This window comes from Oncorhynchus kisutch, unplaced genomic scaffold, assembly GCF_002021735.2.
Source record: "Oncorhynchus kisutch isolate 150728-3 unplaced genomic scaffold, Okis_V2 Okis06b-Okis10b_hom, whole genome shotgun sequence".
Taxonomy (NCBI): domain Eukaryota; kingdom Metazoa; phylum Chordata; class Actinopteri; order Salmoniformes; family Salmonidae; genus Oncorhynchus; species Oncorhynchus kisutch.
In genome coordinates, this window is record NW_022261983.1 from 4,276,569 (window position 1) to 4,302,593 (window position 26,025).

General features: G+C 45.3%; 1 protein-coding gene across 1 annotated transcript; it reads left to right on the top strand.

Moving 5' to 3' along the window:
* Nucleotides 1-1,240: 1,240 nt before the first annotated feature.
* On the top strand, nt 1,241-25,673 carry LOC116359977 (testis-expressed protein 2-like). Its single transcript, XM_031814255.1, has 12 exons — nt 1,241-1,861; nt 12,818-14,506; nt 18,912-19,112; nt 19,235-19,547; nt 19,890-20,080; nt 20,689-20,850; nt 21,787-21,886; nt 22,521-22,662; nt 22,900-23,052; nt 23,318-23,527; nt 23,722-23,842; nt 24,247-25,673. Exons 2-12 carry the CDS (start codon nt 13,103-13,105, stop codon nt 24,388-24,390), a joined length of 3,141 nt encoding a protein of 1,046 aa, XP_031670115.1. The 5' UTR covers nt 1,241-1,861; nt 12,818-13,102; the 3' UTR covers nt 24,391-25,673.
* Nucleotides 25,674-26,025: the final 352 nt, after the last annotated feature.

The following is a 26,025-nucleotide window of genomic DNA, read 5'->3' on the forward strand; positions in this document are numbered from 1 at the left end:
TCCAAATGAGATAAGCAGGAACTCGTGTAATCCATTGTGTCCCAAAGTTTATGTCCAGCCTGGCCCCAGCTGTGCTCACACACACACACACACAAGACCTCATAGTTTGATCAATTTGACTTCAGATTCTGCCGTTTGTCCACATTTCTCCAAACGTCAAACATTTTGAAGTTGCTCCAAATGTCAAATTTCGAGGTGTTGAACCCCTGCTGTCACAAGTTTAGGCATTCATTTTGAATGGTTAAGTTAAGGTTTGGAATAGGGTTAAAAAAAAATCAAAGGAGTGCCTATACTTGGCTTTGAACACACCCTCGGAGCTGAAGTTCGCGGCTTAGGGTTAAAACAAAAACAACTCCATGGTTAAGTTTAGGCCTTCATTCTGAATGGTTAAGGTTTGGGAAAGGGTTAAAACAAAAACATTTAAAACAAGTTCTGTCACTGGGACTGAAATATGACCTTCAGAGCTGGAGCTCGCAGTTTATACCCATCTGCCACCCCGGTCCACAACGCTCACTGTTGCCTTTAATGGCCAGTTTTGGGTACCTGGACGGATGTCGGATGTCAACGTGGATCATGAGCGACCTGGCTGCACACACACATATACACACATACATAAATACATACATACATACACTCAAGCAAGCACAACCAAACACATATACACACATCCTGCCAGGCCCCAGCTGTGCTCACACACACACTATGAGACATGATGGATGAGGAGGCAGATGAACAAAAGCCCCACTGGATGTAGATGGATAAAAACAGAGGGATGAATTAAGCAGCAGCAAGACGGTTGAAAAATAGTGGTGAAGTTATATTTTACTAGAAACAATGGCTGTATATTATTCATGTAGAAGTTTAAAAAATGTATGTACCAATTCCAGATTGCTCCTGTAATGGAGAATACATTGGTTGTGGTTTAGCATTCAATTTCACCTGTCCAAGGAAAACTACCATAGTAGGTTCATCAGTTGGATAAATCAGTATCCCCATGGACACTTTTAACCAGTATGAGTCTGAAAGGAAAATATCCCATGGTGATATTGGATTTCTTTTGATGTGGTGTACAGTATTCACAGAGGGGTTAAAATGTTATTCTACGTTGGTTTTACCTTCAGTATAATCCATGCATTTACATAACTATATTTCTTTGCATTGCTAGAAAGACCTGGATGCGTTTTTAGAAGTGATGGTTTGAGAGGCTGACCAAAACACGTGTGAGTGAAGATCCTATCCTGTAGACAAGTGTGACAGTATTTTCATACTGAGCCGAGAACAACATAGGTGCTGCTGTACGACTGTTTTAATCTGGATTAGTGTTTCTCTCTCTAGCCAGGACTCTAATAATCCGATTATTCAGAGTTCGCTTGGCGCTTCTTCAAGGGGGAGAAGATGATGGAGACGCGAAGCAAGGGCTCCTCGGTTATATGGCGGTGTCTCGGCGCATACCGTTACTGTTCATGCTGGTTCAGGCGATCTGCACTTCTGAAGTGAGGCTACGAGAGGCTATAGCCTCACCTCACGTGCTATTAAATCGATTGGAAGTTTTTTTCTACGCCATGCAAGGCAAGTCGAACGCGTCCCTATGCAAAGCGTGAGCAAAGTTATTTTAACAGGGTTTCTATTCTAGTCAGTCCACTGCAGTGCATCCCTGTGCAGTATTCGGACATATAGAATGCTGCGCTCTGCTCTGCAGTCAGACTGCGGCTTTGACAGAGTTTTGAGAGCGAAATCGAAAGACGACTGAATTTAATGAGAGTGACTTGGGTCTTTTTCCATACCTGTCAATCAACGGGGATAGCGGTATCGACTATAGCCTACATTATGGGTCCTTCATTGTCGTTTTGATGGTGTTCAGGTGAGTAGCCCTAAATTCGAGTGGGTAGGCTATGTTTTGACATCGCCAAAGATATTGAAATAAATATATGTTTTATCAACAAAATATAGGCCTGTGTTTAGCAGTTATTTAGCCTACATGGCTGAGCCCTGAAATTGGACTTGAATTAGCCCATATTGAAGTTTGATCATGTTTACATTTTCCATGTAGGCCTGTAGACGTTTGAATAACAAAAACGAAATAGAAATTACATTTATACCTATGGGTGTCATGGGAACAATAACCAAAACCAAAACACAATACGTCTGATGCAACCTGTGCATAAACACTCATCAACCACTTGTGCGTGTAGCCTTATGCCCTAATGTCAGGACAGCTTTATTGTTCTCCAGGATAATCCCATCAGATTATTTGGCTGATGTAGGAATAGGATGCCCATCAATTAGACATAATTTGTTTAATCCAGACTAGTTAGATTTCTCTGCCTGCCTGCCCTCCTGACAGGGCCCCACATTAAGAGGCCTACACAGGCATGCACCGGTCAGGTAAGGACAGTGATGTTTAGTTTAGTTTATCAGGATCCCCATAAACTACTAAACATGCAGCAGCTACTCTTCCTGGGATCCACATAAAACATACAAATACAGTGCCTTCAGAAAGTATTCATACGTATTTTGTTGTGTTACCGCCTGAATTCAAAATGAATTACATCTATTTTTTCTCTCTCACCCATCTACACACTCCCCCATAATTACAAAGTAAAAACATGTTTTACATTTTCTGGGCACATTTTTTGATGAAGAAATACATGAATACTGTCAATACATGTTAGAATCACATTTGGCAGCAATTAAATCTTTGCAAACCAGGATTGTACAATATTTGTGCACATTATTCTTTAAAAAATTCTTCAAGCTCTGTTAAATTGGTTGTTGATCATTGCTAGACAGCCATAGATTTTCAAGACGATTTAAGGTCAAAACTGTAACTAGGCCACTCAGAAACATTCAATGTCGTCTTGGTAAGAAGCTACAGTGTATATTTGGCCTTGGGTTTTAGGTTATTGTCCTGCTGAAAGGTGATTTTGTCTTCCAGTGTCTGGTGGAAAGCAGACTGAACCATGTTTTCCGCTAGGATTTTGCCTGTGCTTAGCTCTATTCTGTTGTTGTTTTTTATCCTAAAAAAGTTATTGCCAATGACAAAAAGTTCTTGCCAATGACAAGTATACCCATAACATGATGCAGCCACCATCATGCTTGAAAATATGAAGAGTGGTACTCAGTGATGTGTTGTATTGGATTTTCCCCAAACATAACGATTTGTATTCAGGACATAAAGTACATTTCTTTGCCATATTTTTTGGCAGTTTTACTTTGGAGCCTTATTGCAAAGAGAATGCATGTTTTAAAATATTTTTATTCTGTACAGGCTTCTTTCTTTTCACTCTGTCATTTAGGTTAGTATTGTGGAGTAACTACAATGTTGCTGATCCATCCTCAGTTTTCTCCTATCAAAGCCATTAAACTCTGTAATGGTTTTAAAGTCACCACTGGTGAAATCCCTGAGCGGTTTTCTTCCTCTCCGCCAACTGAGTTCAGAAAGACGGCGTATCTTTGTAGTGAGTGGGTGTAGTAGTACACCATCCAAAGTGTAACTTCCCCATGCTCAAATAAATATTACATTTCAGCTTTCTTCTTCTTCTTCCCATCTGCCAATAGGGGCCCTTCTTTGCTCGGCATTGGAAAACCACCCTGGTCTTTGTGGTTGAATATGTGTTTGAAACTCAATGCTCAACTGAGGGACCTTACAGATCATTTTATGTGGGGTACAGAGATGAGATAGTCATAAAAAAAATCACGTCAAACATTTATTGCACACAGAGTGAGTCCAACTTATTAAGTGACTTGTTATTAAGCACATTTTTACTCCTGAATTTATTTAGGCTTACCATAACAAAGGGCTTGAATACTTATTGACTCAAGACATTTCAGATTTACATTTTTAATTAATTCGTAAACATTTATAAAATATAATTCCATTTGGACATTATGGGGTATAGTGTGTAGGCCAGCGACAAAACAATCTCAATATAATCCATTTTGAATTCAGGCTGTAACACATCACAATGTGGGAAAAGACAAGGTGTATGAATACTTTCTGAAGGCTCTGTACATGACAAAGTACAGAACAGATAGACGAGGACATGAAATAACATTGTATATACAGTATATACACAACAAAAATACTATTTACACACTTATTACATACTCATATTCTTATATACAGTTCAATTAGATATTTAGAAAGAGGAGAGGAAGCTGTGATACAATATATATATATATATATTTATTTTATCTGTTTTTTAAAGCTATACTTGCTTTTTGATGAGTAACCTCTGGTGGCAGAGCATTCCACAATGACATGGCTCTGAGTGTTGGTGAGAAGACAGAATAATACATCAGACATAATATACTGTAAAACTGACATATTGTATCGGTCTCCCAATGGAAGCCACAGCAGAGCAGTCAGGGATGGAGTCCCGATATGTTTGTTATAATTCTCTCTGAAGGTAGGCTGGAATGGATTTGTGTTTACTGCAGCAAAGTAAATATAAGGTCCAGCAAACAACAGGAATAGATACAGCCCTGGACACATAATAATAACAGACATAATGACCAGCAGACCTTTTCAGCAAATCATCCTATTTTCATTCATCACCTTTATGACAACACCCTCTGCAGACAATTTGATTGGTAAATGTGTCCCTAGAATGACCTCATCATCAATCTCTGTGCCAATGATGTTCCAAGATGAGACGATCAATGTGTTTGACCCGGTAATAACAGGAGGATGAGTGGAACTCAGCAAGATTTTGGAATAGGTTTATTCTGAAACATCTGGACACAGGGTTGAGGGGAGGAGAGGAGGGGAGCAAGCTGCCCAGTAAGTATGCCAGAGGTGGCCTAGCTGCTTTGGTCTCTGTAAACTCATCGAAGTCAGTCCTCTTACATTACTTCTCCTGAAATCAACTATTCACCTTGGTCTCCTATCTCTTCCCATGGACAGTCACCCATAGAGGACAGTAGTCAACTATTCACCTTGGTCTCCTATCTCTTCCCATGGACAGTCACCCATAGAGGACAGTAGTCAACTATTCACCTTGGTCTCCTATCTCTTCCCATGGACAGTCACCCATAGAGGACAGTAGTCAACTATTCACCTTGGTCTCCTATCTCTTCCCATGGACAGTCACCCATAGAGGACAGTAGTCAACTATTCACCTTGGTCTCCTATCTCTTCCTATGGACAGTCACCCATAGAGGACAGTAGTCAACTTTTCACCTTGGTCTCCTATCTCTTCCCATGGACAGTCACCCATAGAGGACAGTAGTCAACTATTCACCTTGGTCTCCTATCTCTTCCCATGACAGTCACCCATAGAGGACAGTAGTCAACTATTCACCCTGGTCTCCTATCTCTTCCAATGACAGTCACGCATAGAGGACAGTAGTCAACTATTCACCCTGGTCTCCTATCTCTTCCCATGACAGTCACCCATAGAGGACAGTAGTCAACTATTCACCTTGGTCTCCTATCTCTTCCCATGACAGTCACCCATAGAGGACAGTAGTCAACTTTTCACCTTGGTCTCCTATCTCTTCCCATGACAGTCACCCATAGAGGACAGTAGTCAACTATTCATCTTGGTCTCCCATCTCTTCCTATGGACAGTCACCCATAGAGGACAGTAGTCAACTTTTCACCCTGGTCTCCTGTCTTCGTTCAACACACCACATCGATACAGTATGCATAGCGTTCTAATCCTAACCAGGAGTAGGTGAGAATTGCAGATAACCTTGACAGACGATAGCTGTCAGAGAGTTGCAGTAGGCCTATAGATCCAGCCTGTACACAAACGTAATACTACTCATACCGACTAAAATAGTACATGTTTTCGTTAATGTATTAATTAAGTATCTTCTTATAATGATGAATAATGAATTGAAGCATGCAGTCTTTTTAGTCAGTATGGCTAACTCACTACCCACAGAATTACACAACTGTCTCAACTGGGCCATGGAAAAAGGACCTTAAAAAGATGTTAGCTTCATTGATCCTGATATGGACCCATATCAGCGCCTGTGGCTGCAGTTTCAGTTTCTACTAAACCTGTCCACCAAGGAGTGTGTCTGAAATGCTGCCAAACGTTTGCTGACTCAAGGATTTCGAAGGAAGAGAGTTTTTACTATCTCTGTCAGTGTGGATTGATCTAGATTGACTGTGAAGTCAAAATTGATTAAGATAATGCCATTAGTATCTGTTATAGATTAGAACCATGTCTAGGCTCTCACATCAGCCTGATTGTATACAGTGGTTCAGTATGAAAGGCTAGAGGAAGCCCATATATGCTAGTAAGTAATAACACTGGGTCAATCTCAATTGGTTCTATCTTGATTCCTCTTTTCCTCTGTCCTAGTCTCCTTCTCAAAGCACATTAGAGCAGGATATATGTATTTTTTCAAGGGGATAGGTCAGCTATCATTTCCAATCCCCTTTTTATATATATAGACTACCGTTCAAAAGTTTGGGGTCAGTGAGAAATGTCCTTGTTTTTTAAAGAAAAGCACATGTTTTGTCCATTAAAATAACATCAAATTGATAAGAAATACAGTGTAGACATTGTTAATGTTGTAAATGACAATAGTAGCTAGAAATGGCTGACTTTTCATGGAATGTCTACATGGCTTTTTTTTGCAACTCTGCCTAGAAGGCCAGCATCCCGGAGTCACCTCTTCACTGTTGACGTTGAGACTGGTGTTTTGCGGGTACTATTTAATGAAGCTGCCAGTTGAGGACTTGTGAGGTGTCTGTTTCTCAAACTAGACACTCTAATGAGCCAGTCTGTGCTGTTCTGTGAAGGGAGTAGTACACAGCATTGTAAGAGATCTTCAGTTTCTTGGCAATTTCTCACATGGAATAGCCTTCATTTCTCAGAACATTTAATAGACTGACGAGTTTCAGAAGAAAGGTCTTTGTTTCTGGCCATTTTGAGCCTGTAATCGAACTCACAAATGTTGATGCTCCAGATACTCAACTAGTCTAAAGAAGGCCAGTTTTATTGCTTCTTTAATCAGAACAACAGTTTTCAGCTGTGCTAACATATTTGCCAACTAACTTGGATTAGTTAACACAACGTGCCATTGGAACACAGGAGTGATGGTTGCTGATAATGGACCTCTGTACGCCTATGTAGATATTCCATAAAAAATCTGCCGTTTCCAGCTACCATAGTCATTTACAACATTAACAATGTCTACACTGCATTTCTGATCAATTTGATGTTATTTGAATGGACAAAAAAAAATATTTTCTTTCAAAAACAAGGACATTTCTAAGTGACCCAAAAAATGTATAACGGTAGTGTATATTGTATTTATTATTATTATTATGCCCCTCCCCCATAGTTGGAGAACTAGGTGAAAAACATAACAATTCAAGCAGAAGATTTTATGTTCCTCTCCTTAAATCTTATCCTCCAATGGGTTTTGCAAAGGAGGTAAGGAGAGGGACCCGAGGAAACAAAGCCCTAATTGAGAATCACCCACTGCCAATATCAAAAGTAAAAGAGACAGAACCCAATTGATCCCATCAGCGGAGCAGCAAGAACTGTGGTCTGGGACTGAGGACATCTGATATAGCTACAATATATAGAGCACATTCATAACCACTTTGATATATATTATGGCACTATAATTGGTTTCCATTCAGCTTTGAATGTGGGACATTTGTTTGGATTTATCTGATGTAGTCTGACAAGCAGTGAAAAGGGTGGTTGGTCCGTAGAAAGAGAATGAATAGAACGGGCTTGGAACCGCGCTGATCTTGACAATTTGACTGGTCAATCATTCTACTCATTCTAATTACAAGGTTAGAACCATATACATAAACCAGTTGTCCTATCTCTATGGTAGAACAGTCAATGTTTCAGATTTAAAGGAGAGGATCACTGTCCCTGTACTCAGGAGTGTCACTGGCCCAGACTTGACATGTTTAACAGAAATAGAAATAGGAAAGATTCTTCCAAATACCCTGGGTCTGGATTATGCGAGCTACGGAAGAGCTTTGCCTGATATTCATTTGTCAGTTATTATATTCTAAGCCCTCACTCAGCATGGTTACTCATTGGAACGCACACTGTCAACTGTCACAACTGTGCCACGGTGTGCTATGACAGTGTGTGTGCATGTACTTTGTGTGTGTGTCTTCAGCCAGTCAGTCACTGTGTAAGCCTATGTATGTGTGTGTAAGCATGCAATGTGTATGTGTGTCTGTCTGGCTATGTGTGTCTGGCAGTGTGTATTCCCTGTGATTCACATCCTAAGTGACATACAGCTCTTTTAATATGGAGGATTAAAGATAATCCAGTCTGACATGTGACTCATGGTGATGATGGTAACTGTCTCGTTGTCATGTGACTCACGGTGATGATGGTAACTGTCTCGTTGACATGTGACTCACGGTGAATGATGGTAACTGTCTCGTTGACATGTGACTCAAGGAGATGATGGTAACTTTGTCCTCGTTGTCATGTGACTCAAGGAGATGATGGTAACTGTCTCGTTGTCATGTGACTCACGGTGAATGATGGTAACTGTCTCGTTGTCATGTGACTCACGGTGAATGATGGTAACTTTGTCCTCGTTGTCATGTGACTCATGGTGATGATGGTAACTTTGTCCTCGTTGGCATGTGACTCACGGCGATGATGGTAACTTTGTCCTCGTTGTCATGTGACTCACGGTGAATGATGGTAACTGTCTCGTTGTCATGTGACTCACGGTGAATGATGGTAACTTTGTCCTCGTTGTCATGTGACTCATGGTGATGATGGTAACTTTGTCCTCGTTGCCATGTGACTCACGGTGAATGATGGTAACTTTGTCCTCGTTGTCATGTGACTCACGGCGATGATGGTAACTTTGTCCTCATTGTCATGTGACTCACGGTGAATGATGGTAACTGTCTCGTTGTCATGTGACTCATGGTGATGATGGTAACTTTGTCCTCGTTGGCATGTGACTCATGGTGAATGATGGTAACTTTGTCCTCGTTGGCATGTGACTCACGGTGAATGATGGTAACTTTGTCCTCGTTGTCATGTGACTCACGGTGAATGATGGTAACTTTGTCCTCGTTGTCATGTGACTCATGGTGAATGATGGTAACTTTGTCCTCGTTGTCATGTGACTCACGGTGAATGATGGTAACTTTGTCCTCATTGTCATGTGACTCATGGTGATGATGGTATCTGCGTCCCTCATCGCACCCTATTTCCTACAAAGTGCATTCTTTTTCCCCAGAGCCCTTTTCCCCAGTACTCTGGTTGGAACTCAGATGAGGTTCAGCTCTTGAGTTAGCATTAGCATAGCATTAGCATCACCTTCTATTTCTAATCTCCCTATAAGACAATGATTGACACGTGGAGACAAGTAGGTGAAAGCTTGTTTCACTTTTACAGATTTTCCACTCCGACAGGACTCCCTGATTTCCCTAGGGAGAGTCCATTGAGTTGATTAGGCCTAATGTCAGCAGTGCACCAGGGGTGTGTCAAATGGCACCCTATAGGCCCTGGTCAAAAGTAGTGCACTATAGAGGGAAAAGGGCACCATTTAGGACACACTGCAGCACTCAGCGTTCTGGAAGGAAACCAGCTCTGTTTAATGACCACGCGCCCCTCTCTAGAATTTGCATAACCATAGCTGACTGGTTCAATTAATCTTTGACTCATTATGACAAAATGTACGAGGCTCTTTCCTCTGCTGCAATGTGTCAGCAGCGTAACAAACTGTTTGATGTGTGTGTGTGCTTTCAATAAACATGGTGTTCTATCGTAGCGGGCTGTCAATGGGTGTCTAGAGGCACTCGTCATCCTCCACAGTGTTTGGAATGTCTATTTTCCTCTCTCTCTCTAAGACACACACACACACACATACACACACACAACACACAATCCGTGTGTAAACCTGTAATCTGACTGGGGTAATGGTCCATAATGAGAGATTAGGAGTGTCCGCCCTTTTGGACAACAGTGGGATTAAACCCTAAATTCGTTCACTGTCCTACTTCTCAGATTAATCCAGAAAGTGAAGGGACTCACCAGTGTTGGAATCTCTCTCTTTCTCTCTCTGTAAGACACACACACACGCACTCACACACGCGCAAGCATGCACGCAGACATGCACAAGTGCACACTCACACGCAAGCACACACACACACACACACACACACACATACACACACACACACACAGAGGGAGAGATACACACACACACACACAGAGGGAGAGAGAAAAAAAGAAAGAAACAGACACCAAACAGTTTGCTTCAGAAGGGAACAGCCCACCATGCCGCCTACCACCCACCCCTATTCTATTTATATTTACATCCACAGTCAGGGCTGATGCTGCCTGACAGACCAGAGCAGTTCCCCTCTTCACCTATAGGGAAGGAGGAAAGGAAAGGAGAGAGGCGAGGAGAGGGTGAAAAGGAAAGCGAGGAGAGGGTGAGAAGGAAGAAGATAGGAGCGAGAAGAGATGGACGTGGACGAGACAGGAAGGGAGAGGAAAAGAAAAGAAACAAACTAAATGAGAGAGAAGAGGAGAAGGGGAGAGGAGAAGGGGCTGAACCTAAAGCCATTAGTCAGGGACAGGGCACTCTAGTGTTGGATGGTGTGGGGAGAACAGTCTGTCTAGTGTTGAATGGTGTGTGGGGAGAACAGTCTGTCTAGTGTTGGATGGTGTGGGGAGAACAGTCTGTCTAGTGTTGAATGGTGTGGGGAGAACAGTCTGTCTAGTGTTGGATGGTGTGGGGAGAACAGTCTGTCTAGTGTTGAATGGTGTGTGGGGGAACAGTCTGTCTAGTGTTGGATGGTGTGGGGAGAACAGTCTGTCTAGTGTTGGATGGTGTGGGGAGAACAGTCTGTCTAGTGTTGAATGGTGTGTGGGGGAACAGTCTGTCTAGTGTTGGATGGTGTGGGGGGGGGGGGAACAGTCTGTCTAGTGTTGGATGGTGTGGGGGGGAACAGTCTGTCTAGTGTTGGATGGTGTAGGGGGAACAGTCTGTCTAGTGTTGGATGGTGTGGGGGGGGGGACAGTCTGTCTCGTGTTGGATGGTGTAGGGGGAACAGTCTGTCTAGTGTTGGATGGTGTGGGGGAGAAACAGTCTGTCTAGTGTTGGATGGTGTGGGGGGGAACAGTCTGTCTAGTGTTGAATGGTGTGTGGGGAAACAGTCTGTCTAGTGTTGGATGGTGTGGGGGAAAAGTCTGTCTAGTGTTGGATGGTGTGGGGGGGAACCATCTGTTTAGTGTTGGATGGTGTGGGGGAAACAGTCTGTCTGGTGTTGGATGGTGTGGGGGGAACAGTCTGTCTAGTGTTGGATGGTGTGGGGGGAAACAGTCTGTCTAGTGTTGGATGGTGTGGGGGGGAACCGTCTGTATAGTGTTGGATGGTGTGGTGGAAACAGTCTGTCTGGTGTTGGATGGTGTGGGGGGAAACAGTCTGTCTAGTGTTGGATGGTGTAGGGGGAAACAGTCTGTCTAGTGTTGGATGGTGTGTGGGGAAACAGTCTGTCTAGTGTTGGATGGTGTGGGGGGGAACCGTCTGTATAGTGTTGGATGGTGTGGGGGAAACAGTCTGTCTGGTGTTGGATGGTGTGGGGGAAACAGTCTGTCTAGTGTTGGATGGTGTGGGGGGAAACAGTCTGTCTAGTGTTGGATGGTGTAGGGGGAAACAGTCTGTCTAGTGTTGGATGGTGTGGGGGGGGGGGGGGGAACAGTCTGTCTAGTGTTGGATGGTGTAGGGGGAAACAGTCTGTCTGGTGTTGGATGGTGTGGGAAGTAACAGTCTGTCTAGTGTTGGATGGTGTGGGGGGGGAACAGTCTGTCTGGTGTTGGATGGTGTGGGGGGAACAGTCTGTCTAGTGTTGGATGGTGTGGGGGGGGAACAGTCTGCCTGGTGTTGGATGGTGTGGGAAGTAACAGTCTGTCTAGTGTTGGATGGTGTAGGGGGAAAACAGTCTGTCTAGTGTTGGATGGTGTGGGGGGGGACAGTCTGTCTAGTGTTGGATGGTGTGGGGGGGAACAGTCTGTCTGGTGTTGGATGGTGTGGGGGAAACAGTCTGTCTAGTGTTGGATGGTGTGGGGGTAACAGTCTGTCTAGTGTTGGATGGTGTGGGGGAGAAACAGTCTGTCTAGTGTTGGATGGTGTGGGGGAGGCAGTCTGTCTCGTGTTGGATGGTGTGGGGGGGACTGTCTGTCTAGTGTTGAATGGTGTGGGGGGGTAACAGTCTGTCTAGTGTTGGATGGTGTGGGGAGGAACAGTCTGTCTGGTGTTGGATGGTGTGGGGGTGAACAGTCTGTCTGGTGTTGGATGGTGTAGGGGGAAACAGTCTGTCTCGTGTTGGATGGTGTGGGGGAAACAGTCTGTCTCGTGTTGGATGGTGTGGGGGGAACAGTCTGTCTAGTGTTGGATGGTGTGGGGGGAAACAGTCTGTCTAGTGTTGGATGGTGTGGGGGGGAACAGTCTGTCTAGTGTTGGATGGTGTGGGGGGAACAGTCTGTCTAGTGCTGTACGGTGTGGGGTGTCGGGGGAACAGTCTGTCTAGTGCTGTACGGTGTGGGGTGTGGGGGGACAGTGTCAGATACCCAGGGTGAAGAAACGTGCAGGGCGCTATGTCCCAGACACTGATGTTATGTCCCAAATGGCATCCTGTAGGGAATATGGTTCCACTTGGGACACAACCTCTACTGTCCTCCTTCAGGGATGTGTGTGTGTGTGTATGATTGACATCCATCATCCTCAACCAGGGTGATGTTACTAATATGAGTGTATTCTTATGTTATATAACATTTTTGATTGATGTTTGATGAATAGGAAAATATCACTCAATGTCGCCTTTCTTTCTTCCCCATGTCTCCAGAGTCCTGTGGTTGAGTGATGACTCAGACTGGGGAAGAGAATGCTACTCACCGTGCAGCACCCACTGAGCCCCAGCACCACCCCAGCACCATGTCTTACTACCCTACAGCCAACCACTGTGTTTGGGGGACCACGTCTCCATAGCTACAGCAGCTAAATATACACATCTTCAATACATGAAAACTGAGAGAGGGATGGAACCATATTTCAGATTGAATGTGAGTACTGTGGATATTAAGTAACAAACACAGTCTTACAAACTGTCAGAGGCAGAGAGAAGAACAGCATGGAGGACAGTGAGCTTATCTTTCTGGAGCGCCATGATGAGGGCGAGGGCCCTACCGTGGCCTTCTCCAAAGACAAGCCTGGAGTCATGGAGGCCCCTACCGTGGCCTTCTCCAAAGACAAGCCTGGAGTCAGGGAGGGCCCTACCGTGGCCTTCTCCAAAGACAAGCCTGGAGTCAGGGAGGGCCCTACAGTGGTCTTCTCCAAAGACAAGACTGGAGTCATGGAGGCCAGAGACAGTAGGCCCGACTCAGGCCTGGGGCTAGGTTTGGGGCTGGAGCCAGGCCAGGGACGCCGCTCCTCGGGCTTCCACATCCCCCTCTCCCCCTCCTCTCCAGGCTCCCTGGCTGACCTGGCCATGGCCTCGTCGCCACCCCCCAGCCTGGTGAAGTCCTCCTCCACAGAGCTGCAGACCAAAGAGACTGGTTCCTTGAGAAGCTCCAAACCCCTCCTCAGCCTGGTCAAGTCCCTCTCCACCGAGATCTCCCACCTCGAGCCCGAGGTCTACCTCTCCAAGTCGGACTCCAAGCTCCACATGCACCCCTGGAAGCAGTTCACCCAGACCCAACCCAAGCTCCAGGAGGCTGGTTTTGGGAATGATAGCTGGATGGCACCCCCGTCCCCCGTTTCCCCCACGGAGCCCAAAGGAAGTTCCCTGATGACCGAGTTCGAGGACACGCGGAGGAAGTTCTCGGAGGCCATACAGGACCCCATGAGCATGTGGGGTAAAATGATGGGGGATGAGTTGAGCTCGGGGAGCCCCAAACAGAAGGTGTCTGGGGGGGTCGGGGACTCACCTGCCTCCCTTGGTAGCTGTGTAGGTGGTGGGAGTGGGACCCCATTGAACATTGAAGATGGGAGCACAGATACACAAGTAAGATACAGACGTGGAACAGACAGTGAACTGGGTGTGTGTGAAACCCCACTAAGGAGACCCAGGAAGGGCCTTCTGAAGCCCTCACTTTCCCCAGAGCACCATAGCCAGCTGGGGGATAGCCTCTACGAGATCTGCACCAACGGAGACCTCATCCAGGTGGTAGAGGTCCAGGGGGTCGGAACCAGTGGAGCTGGTACCAGAGGTCAGCATCGAGGAACCCATCCCCAGGCTCGAGGCAGGATTCCTGGGGTTCCTGTAGCCTCAGTGCCTGTCCGCTGGCTCTTGTTTGTGGGCGTACTTGCCTATGGGTTCTTTGTGCTCCCTCTGCCCTCCTATGTGACTGGGCTGTCCCTGGGGCTAGCATGTGGGTTCCTGTTAGGGTTGGTGGTGGTCCTGGTGTTAACGCCACGTCCGCGCTCCAGAGCTTTGCCCCCCTGGGGCACTACAGGGGCCCGGTGGTCCCAAGACAACAGCCTGCTGCCCTCGGACCCTGTTGGTGGGCCGCGCACAGATGCAGAAGTCCTGGAGGTGAGTTTGGGGATATGGGAGTGGTCACACACAACAGTAACATAGATTGACAGAGTTACAGTAGGTCAACACAGACAGACGGACGGACAGACAGATTGTCACAGAGAGACAGACAGATACATAGGCAGGCAGGCAGATGGTCAGCCCTTAAAAATACAAAGAAAACAGACTTTCATCATTTATTTTTTATTTTTTATAGTTGATACATTTCTGTCTCATGAACCAAAGCACGAGCCACATACTGTATCTATGGTAACAATCATTACTACTGTCTTGGTCTCTATAGAGTGGAGGAGTAGAGACCTTTGTTTCTGTGAATGGGTGAGTGAATGAGGCCAGGTGCTGATTAGAGAGGATAGTGAGAACTGAGGGGCTTACAGCCATGGGGCTACTTCCGCAATAGCAGCCTATTCCCTTTGTAGTGCACTACTTTTGACCAGGTCCCTGTTAAAAGGTGGTGCACCACATAGGGGATAGGATGTCATTTGGGAAGCATACCATCTCCCTCAGTTGTAGCCCATGTAGTTCCTGTACATCCTCTGCCCCTTGGCCTTCGATTAGTGAGGAATGAGGGGCTTATAGCCGCCCGGTCCAGATAGATCCCATGTCAGTCTACTGTAGCCCAGGAAGTCCCTGTGTTCCCTCTGGCCCTTGGCCTTCTAGAGCTGGAGCTACGCAGTGCTAATAACCCCCAGAGCCCAGTTTAAAACCCTCTGTATCTAGGCCAGTTGACTTGATAGTCTGATGGATTGATTGTGGATTGGTTGTGGTTTAACGTCTGTCTATCCTCGTGGCAGACCTGTGTTGTCACTCTGTGCTTTGTATCGTTTTTCATAATTGTTAGTCAAATGTGTGTGTGTGTGTGTGTGTGTGTGTGTGTGTGTGTGTGTGTGTCCCATCTCCCAGTCCATTAGCTGTAGCAGCTGTGATATTTCTGTCTTGATTAATTCAGTTGGCTCTAAACTGAACCCAAGACATAAGAAACACAAATTAGTTCAGTAGAACACTGCAAAACAGTCAAATTAGGTTGAAGCTTTTAAGACTATAAGCCAATACAATGTTGCATGCTGCATTCAGTGTTGTATTTCAGTTTACAGTATACATGTATACAACTTAGTACATAAGATGCAAGTATCTGTATTTGTATTTATTAATAATTATTTATACAAATTTAAAAACATTACAATACATTCACAGACCGTGTGCCCTCAGGTCCCTACTCCACCACTACCACATATTTACAGTACAAAATCCATGTGTATGTGTGTGTGTATAGTGTGTATGCTATCATGTGTGTTTGTGTGTGTGTGTGTGTGTGTGTGTGTGTGTGTGTGTGTGTGTGTGTGTGTGTGTGTGTGTGTGTGTGTGTGTGTGTGTGTGCGTCTGTGCCTATGTTTGTGTTGCTTCACAGTCCCTGCTGTTCCATAAGGTGTATTTTAATCTGTTTTTTAAAATCTAATTTTACTCCTTGCATGAGTTACTTGATGTGGAATAGAGTTACATGTAGTCATGGCTCTATGTAGTCTGTTCTGGACTTGGGGACTGTGAAGAGACCTCTTGTGGCATGTCTTGTGAGGTATGCATGGGTGTCCGAGCTGTGCGCCAGTAGTTCAAACAGACAGCTTGGTGCATTCGACATAAATAAATACAAGCAGTGATGAAGTCAATCTCTCTTCCTCTTTGAGACAGGAGAGATTGACATGCATATTATTAATATTAGATCTCCAGCCGTGCTGCCCTGTTCTGAACTAATTGCAATGGTCCTAAATCCTTTTTTGTGGCACCTGACCACACGACTGAACAGGTGCGACAAAACTTGGACCTGCCTTGTTGACAGTGCTGTTAAGAAGGTAGAAACTAGGGCCTGTAAGACCTGCCTTGTTGACAGTGCTGTTAAGAAGGTAGAAACTAGGGCCTGTAGGACCTGCCTTGTTGACAGTGCTGTCAAGAAGGTAGAAACTAGGGCCTGTAGGACCTGCCTTGTTGACAGTGCTGTCAAGAAGGTAGAGCAGCGCTTTATCATGGACATACTTCTCCCCATCTTAGTTACTGTTGTATCAATATATGACAGTTACAATCCAGGGTTACTCCAAGCAGTTTAGTCACCTCAACTTGCTCAATTTCCACATGATTTATTACAAGATTTAGTTGAGGTTTATGGTTTAGTGAATGATTTGTCCCAAATACAATGCTTTAAGTTTTAGAAATATTGAGGACTAACTTATTCCTACCACATACTCTTTGTTAAGTGTTGCAGTCATTTCAGTCGCTGTAGTAGCTGACATGTATAATGTTGAGTCATCCGCATACATAGACACTCTGGCTTTCCTCAAAGCCAGTGGCAATTCATTAGTAAAGATTGAAAAAAGGTAAGGGCCTTGACAGCTGCCTTGGGGAATTCCTGATTCTACTGGATTATGTTGGAGAGGCTTCCATTAAAGAACACCCTCTATGTTCTGTTAGACAGGTAACTCTTTATCCACAGCAGGGGCTGTAAAGCCATAAGACATACGTTTTGCCAGCAGCAGACTATGATCGATAATTTCAAAGGCCGCACTGAAGTCTAACAAAACAGCCCCCACAATCTTTTTATTATCAATTTCTGTGTGTCTTCCAAGTCCAGTAGGTGAACAATCAGACATGCCAAACAAGCAGATGAATGTCACAGCGTGACTACGTTACCTAAGCTCTAAGCCCGAGTTCTGCCTCAGAGGAACAGAAACGTACCTGCTTCACACTGTAGGGCCGACCCAACCTGTACTGGTCTGGCTTGAATATTTTATTTTCATATTGTTCTTTCCATTGTGGTTGCAGCAACAATGATGGAGGTGTAATCATGCCTGTCCAGTACAGCTCCACTTGGCTCAGTAGTGTAAAATGGTAGTAGAGAGCTGCCCCTAGCTCTGGTTTCACTGCCATAGATTTGACTACAGGTAAATCACGGCGCTCAATAACCAATGAGTATTCAGGTAATACTAGGAAGGGTTATACTAGAACAATTACAGCAGGGAAGGAAGACAGATTTGAGACAGATCTGCTGACTGTAAAAGTTAACTGCCACAATATCTGACAACAAAAGAATGTCAATGTACATATCACCTTTAAGAGAAATTCATGGTAAGCAACTGCAAACAACAACAGCAAAAGTAAACATCAGTGAACAGCTGTGACTGCCCAAGTGAACACAATGTAAGAAAGTGAAAATAAGGTGAGTTTTTTAGAGTGAGAGAAAAACACTAACAAACAAAAAAAGCTCACCAGGCAATAACCCAGAGCACTAGAGGCAGTCTCCTGTGATAGATAAGACATGTATAGAGGCAGTCTCCTGTTATAGATAAGACATGTATAGAGGCAGTCTCCTGTGATAGATAAGACATGTATAGAGCCAGTCTCCTGTGATAGATAAGACATGTATAGAGCCAGTCTCCTGTGATAGATAAGACATGTATAGAGGCAGTCTCCTGTTATAGATAAGACAGGTATAGAGGCAGTCTCCTGTGATAGATAAGACAGGTATAGCGCCAGTCTCCTGTTATAGATAAGACAGGTATAGAGGCAGTCTCCTGTGATAGATAAGACAGGTATAGCGCCAGTCTGCTGTTATAGATAAGACATGTATAGAGCCAGTCTCCTGTGATAGATAAGACAGGTATAGCGCCAGTCTGCTGTTATAGATAAGACATGTATAGAGCCAGTCTCCTGTGATAGATAAGACAGGTATAGCGCCAGTCTGCTGTTATAGATAAGACATGTATAGAGCCAGTCTCCTGTGATAGATAAGACAGGTATAGCGCCAGTCTGCTGTTATAGATAAGACATGTATAGAGCCAGTCTCCTGTGATAGATAAGACAGGTATAGCGCCAGTCTGCTGTTATAGATAAGACATGTATAGAGCCAGTCTCCTGTGATAGATAAGACAGGTATAGCGCCAGTCTGCTGTTATAGATAAGACATGTATAGAGCCAGTCTCCTGTGATAGATACAATGCATTTGGAAAGTATTCAGACCCCTTGACTTTTGAAAAATCTTGTCAAGTTACCGCCTTATTCTAAAATGGATTAAATAAAACAATGTCCTCATCAATCTACACAAAATACTCCATAATGACAAAGAGAAAACAGTTTTTTATAAATGTTTGCAAATGTATTAAAACTAAAAAACAGACGTAAAAACAGCACGGAACTATTCAATAAAATAAAGAGAGTGTCGCGCCTCTACCTCTCTTCTCCTGCTGTTGGAGCACGGAAACCCAATTTTTCCTCTTAGGGAAAGTGTTGGGTGAAATGCTGTTGTTCACAGTAAGCCCCTATGGGCCCTGGTCAAAAGGAGTGCACTATATAGGGAATAGGGTGCCATTCCAGACACAACCCAAACCTGTACTATAACATCCTCCATGCATTCTAGGGCTGGATGAACGAGATGCCCGTGTACGACCCAGAGACCTACCACCCGTCGCTCACCCACTCTGTGTATGCCACCCTGGAGGGCAGCCGCCTACGCCTGGCCTACCCCCGCACCAACATCCCCCGACAGGCAGCCTTCGACGAACCGCCCCATGAAGTCGTGTTCCTGCGCTCTCGCTGCTACCAGCTGGCCAACTGCAAGGTCAGTGTCTCCATATAGACATTTGCTTAAGGATTTCTGAAGCATCTAGGCTTTATAAAGGGTTTATAAAGGCTTTGTTACAGTAAGTTGTTCATTATTTATTGTTTCTTATTTCAAACCAGGTCTCCCTGTTGCCTGCTGCCTTGGCACGGAAGAGAGTTTGGAATAAGAAGTACCCTATCTGTATCATACTGGCCGAGGGAGAGGTGGGGAGAGAGGAGGAGGAGGAGAGAGTGGAAGAGGGGCAAGAGGAGGAGGAGGAGGAGGAGAGGACAGACAAGCAGACACTCCCAGACACACAGACACAGGGCCTCCCCGACACTCTCTACCTTTTTGGTCGTACAGGAAGAGAGAAGGAGGATTGGTTCCAGCACTTCCTGTTAGCCTCAAAGTCAGAGTTCAAGAGCAGCCCGATCAGAGACGTGCCCAAGTCTGGTAAGAAACCGTGCTGCCCCCTACTGATATGGTTGGTTACATCCAAATGGCACCCTATTCCCTATGGGTCCTGGTCAAAAGTAGTGCAAAACATAGGGAATATAGGGTGCACACCCTGGACAGGTATCAGTGGTTTGTCATTTTTCATATATAATTAGTATTGAATTGAGTGTAATGCTATTTTAACCACCTCCCTCCCCTGTTCCTTACCCCCTCTGCCACTTGACCTGTCCGCCTGTTTTCTTGACTCTCTCCCTCACTCTATCTTCCTCCATCTCTCCCCACTTCCTTCCTTCCTTCTCTCTCTCTTTATTTCTCTCTCTCCATCTCTCTCTTCCCCAGAGGTGTTATGCAGTGGGAGCTCCAGTATGGACAGTACGGAGCACCTGCCCTCTCTGATTGGCCTGCGTGACCTGGTGGACTACGGCTCCTACATGAGCCGCCTCATTGGCTTAGAGGGTAGCAGTCCCAGTCCCAGCCCCAGCCCCAGCCTCTGCCACAGTGACCAGGGAAGCCCCACAGCCAGGAAGAGGGTACGCTGCAAGACTGGACTATTAACCTGGTGGTTCAATGGTGTTTCAATACCAAGACGTTTATTCTTCCCCATACAGCTCTGGTCAAACGTACCACACTACATACAGTATCTGGGTTCTTAACCTCTGAACCCTTAACCATCGTTAAAATCCTTAACATAACTCACACTGATTAGAATACCTCAATACAGCCACAGTTACAGTTACAGTCCAGTCAATCTTTGGCCTTGGTGAGAGGAGGATAGATACTGACTGACTCAGCAAGATGCTGTATACATGCTGAGTGGACCAAATGGATCAGATATCACCTGGCTGGGATATTAATAGGAGCAGTGTACCTGGCTGTGTCGTATTCATTGGGCACGGAAGCAAACAACCAAAATGGGGAGGGACCTACCTGAATTTGACCGATTTGTTGTGACTTGTTTGCTGCGGTCTGCACTAAAGAATATGACCCTGGCTTGGCTGTGTGTTCTGTTCTGATGTCCTGTGTGGTGAGCATCTGTTGTAGAGTAGGTAGTAGTGAGATGGGGCCTGATCCTAGATCAGCACGCCTACTGTGAATTTTTTTTGTAAACTGGCTCTGTTCTGTTCTCTCCTCTATCCAGTTCCCCAGTGAGGAGGCATCAGCAGAGGGGGGCTGCCCAGCAGAGGGCCAACCAGCCTGGGTCAATGCCCTGGTGGGGAGGATCTTCTGGGACTTCCTCCGGGAGAAGTACTGGGTGGACCTGGTGGCCCACAAGATCCAGAAGAAGCTGAGTAAGATCAGGGTGAGTCTGGGAGTTGAGGAAGGGGATGGGGGTTTGTGGGTTTATGAGTAGGTGGGTGGGTGGGAGTGTTGGTAGATGGATGGATGGATGGATGGATGGATGGATGGGTTCGTGGGTCAGTGGTTGGGTGGGTAGGTAGGTGGGTGGATGGATGAATGGAAAGATGGAGGAAATGTCTGTATGTAAAGAAAATAATATCAATATCCTCCATGTCTCTGCACTACATGGTAAGTCCTATAGAATCCAACTACAGTGCATCCACTGGGTACTGGGGTACTGGGGGGCACTGGGGTACTGGGTATGGGGGCACTGGGGTACTGGGTACGGGGGCATTGGGGCACTGGGGCACTGAGGCACTGGGGCACTGGGGTACTGGGGCACTGGGGCACTAGGGTTCTAAGGTACTGGGGCACTAGGGTTCTAAGGTACTCGGGCACTGGGGTACGGCTCTGTGCTTGTTACTTATACAGTGGGGAGAACAAGTATTTGATTCACTGCCGATTTTGCAGGTTTTCCTACTTACAAAGCATGTAGAGGTCTGTCACAGTTGAAGTGTACCTATGATAAAAATTACAGACCTCTACATGCTTTGAAAGTAGGAAAACCTGCAAAATCGGCAAAATCGGCAGTGTATCAAATACTTGTTCTCCCCACTGTACATCAGTCATACTGTTGAGCACAAGGTCAGATGAGGGCAGCAGGCCATCAACATTGGAGAGTGGAAAGGGGGATGAGAGGAGAGGAGGAGGGTTAATGCCTTGTCAGCTCACTCTATCATGGGCTGTCATGTACTGCAGCTCCCCATCACTTGCTTTTCTCCCGATCACACACACTCACACATGCATGCATGTACACACACACACCATGCACACACACACACCATGCACACACACGTCCTACATTTAAGGAACACCATCATTGTATGTTGTCCTACAGTTGCCGTACTTTGTGAATGAACTGAAGTTGGCTGATCTGGACATGGGTACCTGCATACCTCAGGCGCTCAGCATCTCCAAACCCTCACTGGACCACAGAGGTAGGGTGTGTGTGTGTGTGTGTGTGTGTGTGTGTGTGTGTGTGTGTGTGTGTGTGTGTGTGTGTGTGTGTGTGTGTGTGTGTGTGTGTGTGTGTGTGTGTGTGTGTGTGTGTGTGTGTGTGCGTGTGCGTGTGTGTGTGTGTGTGTGTGGTGCATCTGTATCTTTCCCCTGCTCAGACCAGACCCAGTGCTGACTTTATCCAATTTGTGTCCTACTCTAAGACTAAGTCCCAAATGGCACCCTATTCCCTTTAGAGTTCACTACTTCTGACCAGGTCTGTCACTATAAAGGGAATGGGGTGCCATTTATCCTTAAGCTCCTTCCTATTGTCTTCCTCCGCAGGATTAGCAATCCACTTAACATTGATCTACCTACACACACAATAACAAGCTAATGCTACTTCCCATCAGGCTACTATAGTCATTAGTCTCAATTTGCCATATGACACTGAATGACAATACTACATCTGCCACCTCCCTTTCCCTTTATGATAAAATTACAACAATAATGGTTGCCTCGAATAGGAAATCATGATTTGATCCAAAATGTATGTGTGTGTGTGTGTGTGTGTGCAAATCTCTCACTTCTGTATCACCTTCATAAAGACCCCTCTCTCTCTACCCCTCCCTCCAGGCCTGTGGTTGGAGTTGGAGGTGGTGTATACAGGCTGCCTACAGATGACCCTGGAGACGAAGTTGAACCTGTGTAAACTGGGGAAGGAGAAGTCCATTGGGGTGGATGCTGACGGACACATCCCAGAGACCAGCCAAGTAGGGTAAGACCTGATCCCTATGTCCTCGTACACCACAGATCAGCCTGCATCTCAGATACACTGTTTTGGCTCATGCTGTGTGTGTGTGTGTGTTCATGTGTTTGTTGTCTGTATAAAGAAGACAGTTTTGTAACCCTGATTACTGATTAGAACGAAGATAGAAGTTGTACCATGACTCATGATGACTCACAATCATTTGGATCCAAATGCAGTATTTAAAGTATTTTGTGTGTGTCTCAGCTCCAAGCCCAGGCTGTGTGTATTAGCTGACAGTGATGAGGAGTCCTCCAGTGCCGGCTCGTCTGATGAGGAGGAGGTGCCGCCTACTGAACCCCAGGGAACTCTGGGAGATAAGAGCACAGGCACGCCACCACCACCACCAGCGACTGATGGGTAAATTGATAGTGTCCCAAACGGCACCCTATTCCCTATGGGCATGTTCAGAAGTAGTGCACCATAGAAGGAATAACGCTCCATTTGAGACACAGGTCATGACATTTATTTTTTACATTCTTTAAGACAAGTTGTTAACCCTTGCACTGTTTTGTTCACTGGATGAGAGACTGTTGTTGTCACTTTAAAGTGAGTTCCACAGTTGAGCATTTTTTTTAAGTTGTGAGAGTGTTTTTATTGAGCTGCGTTTCATGACTCCTCTCAGTGGGAGTGGTGGGAGCACCGGCAGACGGTTCCTGAGGTTCGTGGACAAGATCGCCTCGTCCAAGTACTTCCAGAAGGCCACGGAGAACGAGTACATCAAGAAGAAGATCGCTGAGGTCTCCAACATGCCACTGATGCTCACTGTGGAAGTTCTAGAACTCTCAGGGACTCTGGCTGTCAACATTCCACCTCCCCCTACTGACAGGATATGGTACTACAAACCTGCTAGCTTTAACCATATGAATAGAATCATTCTAGTTCTGTGGTTTTTATATCATTCTATAGATACACTGAACTGAAAGGTACATTGGCTCTTGTTTTTGTTTAAGTCTCAAGCAGGTCTTTCTTACTGTCTTTATTTTTGTCTCCCTGACTCTCCCTCTCTTTCTGTCTTCCCCCCCACAGGTACAGTTTCCGTGTGCCTCCCAGGCTGGACCTGCGTGTGCGTCCCATGCTAGGGGAGAGGGAGGTCACCTTCACACACGTCACAGAGTGGATCGAGAAGAAGCTGAGTCGAGAGTTTCAGGTCAGTCTGTCCTCCACCTGTGAGGTGGTACATGAACATGACATCGTACACGAGACTATCATCATGATATAGTGCTGTGGTCAAGGTAAGCGTAGGTCCAAGCATGATGATACTGTAGCAACAGAATGGTTGTTTGATTCCTGTCTGGACTTACTGTACTCATAGGTAAGGGGCAGAAGTGTTTGCATCAGCTATTTTTATATCTACACATAGCTTGACTAATACAGTTGTCCCTAATTATGTGTACTACTATAAATCCAATCCCAGCCATCTGGTACCACATCAGTGTTAAGGTGCACCATACAGTGTTATGTTGATCCTGCAAGTTGCTAGGACTTCATCTTCTGTATTGTTATCTATGTATATTTGTTTAGCATTGCTTGTTGTTCTTGCGTCCACTGCAGAAGGAGTTTGTGATGCCCAACATGGATGACCTCTATCTTCCTCTCATGTCCTCCGTGCTGGACAACCCTCCAGCAGCCCAGCATTCTCCAGCCCACTCCTCCCGCCGCTCCTCCAACGACTCCCAGTACTACGTGTCTGAATAGCGCCTCACTGTGGCAGTGGATGGAGAAGAAAATAAATGGAAAACCAGTGGGCATGGATCCACAGTGGATTCTGAGCAGATAGGGCTTGGTTCAGTCCTAGCTTGTGAGGGATGGTCATAGTGAAGCCTGTGGCGGGCATGTACAACATGGCATGACTGGACAGTGGCATGCAGGAGACAGTGGCATGGCTATGTTCTGAGCAGCCAGAGGGACTGGTATAATCGCATAGAGCCTGGTATAGCGCCCAGCCCTACTGACTGAACTTAAGACAGCACTTTGCAATAGAGAAGTGACCTGCGATAGTCCTGTAATGAACCAGGCTGATGTTTATTGGGGTGAGTCTTCTCCGTGAGGCAGAACTGAACGATTTCCACTAGATGGAACAGCAAAAATTCTAAATAGGCTGTATTGTAAAAATTCATACACAAAAATGGGCTTTTTGGTCTTAATTTAAGTTTAGGGTTAAGGATAGGTTTTCAAATCAGATTTGGACTTTGTGGCAGTGCCAGTAAGTGACCACTCTGCATAGCTGCCTCCAGAACAAAATACACTAAGCTGTGTAATGAAGACTGTGTGTCTCAGTTGGCACCATATATATATATATATATCATAAGAGGTTGCAACCATGTTTGATAACATTCCACCAATTCCACTCGTCGTTAACACAAGCCATTCTCTGCAATTAAGGTGCCACCAACCCCCTGTGCTATATGGTGCACTGCTTTTGACCAGGACCCTGCTATGGTAGTGCACTACATAGGGAATAGGGTGCCATTTTGAATAAAACAGCAATAGGTAGATATGTTCACTTGAAGGAAAGTGAATATGGGCATTACTGGTATGAACTGTCACTGTACGATGACTATGCTGTGATATACTGAATCAGTTTGTCCTCAACTCTTGAAGGTGAGCGGTGTACTCATGTTGTCCAGTGGGCTGGCCAGAACATTGGTGTGTTACTGGCCTGACAAAATGGACTCCCTGAACAATTCCTATTTTAACAGTGATTGTAGCCCAGAGTAGATTCCTAGATTATTGGTTCTTTAAAACGTTCATTCAATGTCTTTGAGTGGATTTTTGGACAGTGTACCAGTGTACTTCATTCATCGACTAACTGACTAACTGACAATAAAGCATGTAGAAATGGCTTTCTGAGTGGATTTGGACAGTGTACCCCCTCTTCATTCATCGACTAACTGACAATAAAGCATGTACAAATGGACAGGCTATCAAGATATTGTGGGAAAAATAAAACTTCATAAAAATACTGTACAAATACATGATTAAGATATCTAGTGCATCTTTATTGGTCAATTGCATACAAGGTCCAACCGAAATTTGACTTCCGTTTTTAACCGTGAGCCACCAGTAGTATAGTGGAGGGAAGCCACAAGTGCTCTTGTTTAGCCATCATTTGTTTTGTGTGTGTGTGTGTGTGTGTGTGTGTGTGTGTGTGTGTGGGGGGGGGGGGGGGGGGGGGGGGAGAGGTGATACATTGAAAGTATAGGGAGAGTTACTTCTTCCCCACAACAATTTCATTTACCAATACATCACCGTGCCACCATTAGTCACTTATCCAAATTGGTCCCCCAAATGGCAGCCCCTTCTATATTTATACAGGAAATAGGGTGTCAT